This window comes from Zootoca vivipara, chromosome 6, assembly GCF_965207765.1.
Source record: "Zootoca vivipara chromosome 6, rZooViv2.hap1.1, whole genome shotgun sequence".
In the NCBI taxonomy this organism is placed as follows: Eukaryota; Metazoa; Chordata; class Lepidosauria; order Squamata; family Lacertidae; genus Zootoca; species Zootoca vivipara.
In genome coordinates, this window is record NC_142589.1 from 79,808,105 (window position 1) to 79,816,227 (window position 8,123).

At 56.8% G+C, this 8,123-nt stretch overlaps 1 protein-coding gene across 2 annotated transcripts in view; it reads left to right on the forward strand.

Annotated features, from left to right (window-relative positions):
- Positions 1 to 7,884, forward strand: part of SIPA1L3 (signal induced proliferation associated 1 like 3) — an 81,588-nt gene extending 73,704 nt beyond the window's left edge. For both annotated transcript variants that reach the window (XM_060275503.2, XM_060275506.2), the window contains exons 19-21: positions 3,375 to 3,507; positions 4,502 to 4,583; positions 5,573 to 7,884. In XM_060275503.2, coding sequence (XP_060131486.1) covers positions 3,375 to 3,507; positions 4,502 to 4,583; positions 5,573 to 5,722 — 365 coding nt within the window. In that variant the 3' untranslated portion in view covers positions 5,723 to 7,884. The remainder of the gene's footprint in view (positions 1 to 3,374; positions 3,508 to 4,501; positions 4,584 to 5,572) is intronic.
- Positions 7,885 to 8,123: the final 239 nt, after the last annotated feature.

Here is an 8,123-nt window from a genome sequence, read left to right on the forward strand (position 1 = left end):
TACACTGGAGGCCCATTTGTTCCTGGGTCAAGTTCAAGGTGTTACTGTCTGATAGAAACCCCTCAACAAATTGGGACCAGTTTACCTGCGAGGTGGCCTTTGCCCATCCATGCCCACTCAACCACTTGGATTAGCAGAACAGGTGCTGCTGCAGGTGCCAGGTAATGCCTGCTCCACCTTTGTAAGAGCTCGGTGGTTTCTAGTCTGGCCGCACCTGCACTTTGGAACTCCCTGCCTTTTGCTATCAAGCAGCCTCCTTCCTTTTGGGTGTCTACTTAAAACACATCCTTGTTTAGACAAGCCTCACCCGGATGCTTAGAAACCTGGCGTGAGTTTTGACCTGTTTTTAGTCTATTTCATCTCTCTGTTTTAAACCTTTCTCGATTTTATGCTTTTATCTTTTCTTTTCTTTGAGGGTTTTTGTTTTACAATCAAGCCATGTGTAAATTTCCTGAAATGAAAAAAAAACCCGAATGACTAAATGTGCTTGGATCTGGGAAAGAGGCACTGCATTTGTAATGGATTTGGGGGGGGGGAGTCAGTTTCCCCCTTGAAAAAATGAAAGAAAAATCCCAGGCACTCTGTGCCTTCAGGCCTTCGCTTGCCGTCTGCCCTGGGCTTAGCCTTCCCAGACACTCCCCCCTTCTTCCTGGTCGCCAGCATCCTGGATTAGCCCCCACTCCTGGATTAGCCCCCACCCCTGCTGGCCTCTCGGCTGAGCCTCTTGTCTGCAAAGCCCCAGCCTGCTTCTGCCCCAGCGCTTCCATTTCAGTTATAATTTGCACACTGCCTCTCCATAATGCACAAGCTGGAAAACACAATAAAACATACAGCGAGGATTGCACGCCTTGTAGCATCCGATCCAGTGCACATAAAGTCACTTAAAAAAAAAAAGATTTTCAAATGAACAACATCAAATGGAGCAATATTCCACAATCCTTTCGAATACCCAGATATCAGAAATTTGCTTGCAAAATTATAATCGGTAGAGGAGTAGCAGCCATGTCACAATAGGTAAAATGCCACCGTGGGTTGTGAGTGACCTGGGTGAACCCCTGAGCAGCTTGGGGCACCCTGAGCCCCCTCCCCACTTCCTCTCTGGGCCCTTGCACGGCTGCTTTCATTTCCAGCCAGGCAAGCTAATGAGGATCTGGCTGCAGCTTCTGCCCCTGGGGGAGCCGCCTGCCTCCGTGACCTGCTTTCCTTTCGGCTGGAGGAGGAGCAGAGGCTCCCTGAGCGGCTCTGCTCTCGTCGCTTTGCCTCTGTGTGAGCTGAAAGTAGGGCAGAGGGGTGGAGGGCGGCTGCGTGTCCAGGCAGGGCCCGGCTCCCGGCAGGGATCTTCCTTGGCAGCAAGGAGGATCAGCCACCTCCCTGCCGGTGGGGGGGGGGAGAGGTTCGGCAATCTGCTCAGGCCTGCCATCTGCGTCACAACGCCGGCCCCACCCTCCCTCCCTGCCTGCCTGCCTGCCTCCCGACACCAGAGCGGAGCCGCCACTCGGCCGAGCACAGAGGAGGGAGACGGGCCCTCGGCTTCCGGAGTCGGCTGCACACTGATCAGCCCACCTGTGCCTCCAGCTCCAGCTCTGGTGCCCAGGAGCCCAGCGGGGAAAGGTAGGAGCGGGCAGAGCCCTCCAGGAAGCACCCCGGTCTCCCTCGGGTGCGCTGCGGCCACAGAGGGGGAGAGGGGCCCTTTCTCTTGCTGCCCTTTGCAGCAGCCCCTTGCCCTTCTGCCCTGTGGCTTAGAAGATGGAGAGAGGGGTGAACCATCAATCCAGGGCCTGGCAGGAGATGGGGAGCTCTGTCTCGGGACGGGAGCTGAAAGCGTCTCAGGGCAGTGCTGCTGGACAGCCCAGGGGTCTGCGGGCACAGAGCTGGTGGCATCTGCACCACGGCAGGGCAGAGTCCCTGGTCTGGTCCAGGGGGCCTGGCAACGCACAAAAAAACCATGGGTGTGGGGCATACAAAGGCCGTGGGGAGAGGGGTTTTAAAGCTGGCCAGATGCCGGGTGGTGGGCGCCACCAACGAGTGCTGTGTTCCCCCTCTGCTGGGTTCTTCCCAGCGTTCTCTGGTGCTTTGGGGAGCAGGGACACACACACCCGGCCTCTCCCCAGGATTTCCCTCTTTCCCCCTGGTACCAGAGTTGGAAGGGACCCCCAAGGGCCATCTAGTCCAACCAAGGAATCTCAGCCAGGGTTTCCCTGGCCAATGGCCGCCAGACCACACACCCCGGCAACTCCCTGCCTCTTGACATTTCAGGCTCTCTATATTTAGGCTCTTGCGCCTTGAAGTTCAGCGTCTCTGCCTTAATTAGCACTTGGCTGTTTTAATTGAGGGAAAGGCAGAAGGGAGGGCTTGATCACAGCGCTGGGGGAGTGGAAGAGCTCAGCAGTTGCTGGGGGGGCGTGTTAAATGGGGAGGTGAGAGGCTTTGCTGAAGAAGCAGCTAATTGGGTGAGAGGGAAGGGCAAGCGCTGGGGGGGGGAGCCCTCCCTTCAACCCTGTTTGATGCTCAATGGCAGTGGCGGCAGGTTTCAGGCAGGCAGCGCTGAGATCACCAGGGCATGGGAGCCTCGGCCTTTGCCCTGAGCTCAGAGGAAACAAACGCCCTGACTCCTCCAGGCCCGTAGCTTGTAGCAGAACCCGAATCCCAAGTTGCCCATTGAAGCGGCAGCGGATCCCAGTGGCCGCCTGCCAGGGAAGGGATGGGCCCAGTGTGCTGCCCGGCTGGTTTGAGCCCCACAGGGCTGGGCCAGCTGCACCTGCAGCCCCAGCGCTGCAGCCTCGGAAAATGGGCTGGGACTCCATTCTCCGCTTCTGCGCTCCAAAGGCCCTGGCCCTAAGAACCTGTGAATTATTATTATTATTATTATTATTATTATTATTATTATTATTATTATTATTATACCCCGCTCATCTGGGCACTCTGGGCAGCTTCCAACACATATAAAAACATAAGAAATCCTCAAACGATATTCTAGATAGACTGCCCCTGGACCTGGAGGTTCCATAGGTCCATAAGATTTGCCCGGCTGGATCAGGCCAATTGTCCGTTTCATCCTCCATCCCATTCTCCCAGTGGCTGAACAGTTGCCTGTGGGGAACTTGTGAGCAGGATTTGAGCACAAGAGCCCCCTTCCCATCCTGCCGTTTCCAAGAGGGCAGAGCATGGCCCTTGGGGCTCCTAGCCGTCGACAGGGCACACACACCCTCTGCCCCCCTCAGGCAGGCAGGGGCCAGGGGGACTCCCTGCCCCATAGCCCTGGCAGCCCCAGTGCCTGCAGAAAAAAAGGGGTGATGGGCTCTGCCAGGAACGGGTAGGGGGGCTGTTACTTTGCCTGGACGTGCTGCAAAGCCCTCCTCCTGTTCCTCTTGCAGTGCAAAGAGCCGTCTCCCTCTTCTCCCTGCATGACGCCACGCTGAGCCCGGACGTACCCTCTGCCCACAGCCCTGTCCTGGGGCACCTGAGCCTGGAGAGGCAGCTGACGCCCCGCACGACACCCACCATGAGGTGAGAGAGACCCCCCTCCCGGCAGAAGCCCCTTCCTCTAACCCCTCGTTTGGGGAAGGCGGGCCGCCTCCTCCTCCTCCGACTGCCCAGCTAGGAGCATGTTTCTGGCACTGAACTTGGGCCCTTTGGAGGTCTGGGGGCAAGGGGGTTGTGCTGGGATTCCTCTCCTGCTTCTCCCTGGGAGAGCAGGGTCTCAGGGGGGGGGGCAAAAAATGTGGGGGAGGGAGCTGCAGGCACACTTTCTCTGGATGCCCAGGGTAGAGGGGAATCAACCTAAAACAATGGGCTGCCCTTTTTGCACAGCACTGTTTATTGGGGGGGGGGCTTCCATCTCAACCTGCTTCTGGACATTTTGGGATCAGGGCACTGGCTGGGGGTCTTGGCAAGGGGGCTCTGTTCTCACAGGGGGTGGGGTTGAGATGCAGGCACTGCTCTGCCTTCACTCGCTTGCTTCCCTCCTGGCCTGCTCCCTCCCTCCCTCTCTCCTTCCTCATACATACCAGCTGCTTTGCCCTCCCCTCCAAATGCATCTGGGCCCTTCCAGGAAGAAGTGGGGGGGGGGGGTTCCTTCCACAGAGCCTGGAGAGCTGCCAGGAAGGGCCTCTTCCAATCTGCATTCCAGCCATCCCCATCCCCCCCAAACTATGTGGAGTGGTTGTGCAGCACCTTTTGCTCCTGTCTTCCGAGGAGGGATCTATGCCCTCGTTTTCTCCAATTATTTCATCCATTCATTTGCTCCATTTAAATTCTGCGAGCACAAGGTGACGTCCAACATGGCTCTCCCCCTTCTCATTTTAACCTTCCCCCACACACACACACAACAACCACTCTGCAAGGTAGGCTAGGCTGAGAAATGTTTTGGTCCCACGCCGTGAGCTTGGCGATGGCCGAGTGGGGGAGATTTGGACCCTGGTTTCTCCCAGGCCCCTGGTACGATGCTCTAACCACTGTGCCATGCTGCCTCTTGACGTTCTGCTCTCCCCTTCCTCCGCAGCGAGGAGCCCTCTGTGGACCTGACGGGCAAAGTCTACCAGCTGGAGGCCATGTTGAAGCAGCTCCACAGCGACTTGCAGAAAGTAAGATAGTCGTCCGTCCCCCCAGGGGATGGCTCAAAGCGGGGGGGGGGGGGCTCTTTTCCCTCCAGGCTCTGGGACTGCCTAGGGCAAAGCCTCCCCACCTGAAATGCCCTCCTCATTTAAAGGGATGTTTGGTTGTGATACTTACTTGGGCGTGGGGAGGGAGAGCAGAAGAACCCCCAGAAAGTCGACAGACAAGGGGCAAGAAGGGAGCTCGGACTCATGGGTTCTCTTCTCATCTGGAGATGCGGCTTGACTCTGAGCAGCCGTGCCTGCCTCCTGCTTCATAGAATAGAGTTGAGGTCACCCCAGGGGTCATCTAGACTGACCCCCTGGAACACAGGCATCGCAGCCAAAGCATCCACGACAGATGGCCATCCAACCTCCAGCAATGGAGAGGCCCCCACCTTCCGAAGGAGCCTCTTGCGCCTTCTGACCTCTGTGCAGAGGAAGGGGGCTTCTCCCCAGAACTCACGGAAGATTCAGGACGAAACGAAAGACTTATTCACACCGTGTTTAGTTACACTGTGGGAACTCCATCCTGCAGGAGGCAGGGATGGCTTTAAAAGAGGATTGGGCAAATTCACAGAGGAGGAGAGGGCTCTGGGTGGTTCCTAGCCAGGATGGCTCTGCTGTGCCTTCACAGCCAGAGGCAACCATACTTCTGAATCCCAGGGGCTGGAAACCCCAGGAGGGGAGAGTTGCTTTTGTGCTCTGATTCTGCTTGTGGGTTTCCCATCATGGGCATCTCTTTGGCCACTGTGAGAACAGGATGCCAGACTAGATGGGCCCTGATCCAGCAGCCAGGCCCTTCTTAGGCTCTTATGGGGCCTCCAGCTGCAAAGGCAGTCTATCTGCGTTCCTAAGTTCTTGGGGGTATTTGAGAAGAGGCTGCTGGACGAGGTGGACCACTGGCCTGATCCCGCAGGATCTTCCTGCATACACCGCTCCAGCTGCCCGGATTCCCACCTCCTCCTCTCTTTTCCCAGGAGAAACAGGACAAGGTGGTCCTGCAGGCGGAAGTGGCCAACTTGCGCCACAACAACCAGCGCCTACAGGAGGAGTCCCAGACGGCCAACGAGCAGCTGCGAAAGTTCGCCGAGATCTTCTCCAGCGCCGTGGAGAAGAAGGAGCTGTGAGCAGCCGGAGAAGGGGGCTGCTTGGAGGGGAGAGATGGGGGGGCCTGCTGGCAGTGGCTCCTCTGGTGTGGGGCCCCAACAACGCCCTAGCCAGCCTCCCTCCTCCTTCCTTAGGGAGCAGAGCCCCCTCTCCTCCCACCCTCCTGCGTGCCCGCTTGCCAGGCGTGGCGCTCGGGGGCCCAGGGCACCTCTTGCCACAGTGTATGTACTCTCAGGTGCTTCCTAGGGAAGAGAACTGTGATATGGGCACCTGGCCTCGCCCACCCCGAGCAGGGAAGAAGGGGGCTGAGGGGGCCACCGCTGCCCATCCTGGCTTGCCACCAGGGGGCGCCTTGGCGCTCGACAGACTCGGGGTGTTGGCGGAGGGGGCCCCCCTCGAGCGGGACCACCGAGAATCTCAAAAGAGCACTTTCTCACGACTAAATTATTTTCTAGAGAACGCAAGGATGGGAGTGGCTCAGGAAGTTTAAAAAAAGTTTTAAAAAAGAAGTTTAAATGTATATGTTCTTTATAAAACACTATATTTGTATAAATGGTACTGTTTGTAATTCCACCCACCCACCCTCTGGAGATCTCTGTGCATGCCTCAGAACTCGGCGTGCGCGCACACACACACACACACTGCCCCCACGGTTGCACAGCGGAAGGAGGCCAGAGGACACTGGGCACTGGGCACTGGGGCAGGAGTGGTGCCCCTGCCCCACTAGCCTGGGGGGGGGAGCGCTTGCCTCTCTTGTGTGGCAACGGATGGTCCTGCCCTTGGGGGCCACCCTTCCCTCCCGCCTGGGAATTGGGGGGCTCCCAGGTTTCCCACCTCTGGTGCCGCCCCCCCCCCCGGCATCCCTGTGCCTGAGTGACCTCGGCAATAAGGAAGTTCCCACGGGCAGTTGGTACGTCGTGGTTGTGAAACACAGACCCTGTTGCGGTTTCTTTTTGCTTTCAGGGTTGTTGTTGTTATTGTTGTGTGTTAAAAAACATATGGTCTGGACCAGCAGAGCCATTTTGGGAGTGCTTTGAGCAGGAGGGGTCCATTGCAGGAGGAACAAAACCCCTTTTGGGGGGGTGGGGTGTCCTGGAGGTCTGGCAGGGGCCAGCAAGGCTCCGGCTTCTTCCAGCCTGAGAAAGGGAGCGTCTGGCTGCTAGCATAGGGCGCAGGGTCCCGGGACGCCCCAAACTGTGATGTTGTGCACCCCTGGACAAGTCGCCAAGCCAGCGTCTGAACTATGCAAACCCCAGACCCACCCAGGGGGGGGGCTTCCTGGCTCAGGCCGTCTTCCTCCCCTGACAACAACGAGGCCTTCCACTACCTGCCCTTCCCCAGGCGTGAGCCAAGGGCCGTTGGAATTGCTGCAAGTAAAAAAGGGGTTGGTTTTTTTTGCAGGGGCAGGGTAGCCAGGAAAGTGGGGAAGAATCTCCGAGCTCCGTATTGCCAAGCACCCCAGGAACTTGCACCATAATCGTCTTAACTCCCTGGGGTGCTGCCCCTTTTGCACTCCCAGCTCAGCCTTTGAAGAGCCTGCCCCCCCGGCCATAGAGCCTGGCGGAGAAAGAAGCCTTCTCCACCTTCTCCAGAGCCAACTTAGGGGTGCAAATGCCAGGGAGAGTCGCAGCCAGAAGTGGCAAAGTCCAGCCCCTACCCCTGCCTGCACCACATCACCGCGAGGCTCCTCCAGCGCCACCCCACGTGTGGAGCGGGCAGCAGCACCCCCTTCCCCATAACTCTTCCTTAGTTTTGTACCAGTATCTCACTGCAATTTGTACGGATTATTGTCTTCCCCGTTCCCACTTTTAAAAAAAGAATAAATCTATCCTTTAGCGTTCCTCTCTGTGACATGGGAGCCCCTCCCCCAGCCCCCCTTGTGGGGTGGGAGGAGTGGGGGGCTTGCCTTCATTTTTTTTTGTCAGTCGTGTTGTGTGAGTTGTTTCTTGTGTTAATTTTATATGAATCTTTTGGGATCAGATCTGTCTTATTTAATTGTTATTTTTTTTTTGTCTTTAAAAATTGCTGATAGGAAAGAACAACAACCAGCCTTTTGTAAAAAGAATAAATCCCCCAGTATAATTCTCTGGAATCCTCAATGATAGTTTCTTTGGGGGGGGGGACACACCTCTGGGTGTTCGGGTGGGGAAGGAGAGAAATAAAATAAACATTTCATAGAAAACCCTGTGTGATTTCTTGAGCACCCCCCTCCTCTCTCCTTTCCTTCCTTCCTTTCCTTCTTCTTCTTTCTCTCTTGCACGGAGACCCCAGATTTTGCCTGAGTATCAAGGCGGGGCGGGGGGGGGGGGCAAGCATCTTCAGCCTGGTACCCAAACATCCTCCTCTTCCTGTCCTGTTGTCATGGCAACAGCTCTTGTAGAAGACACCAGCTTAGTCTTGCCAGGTGCAAGGATGAGGATG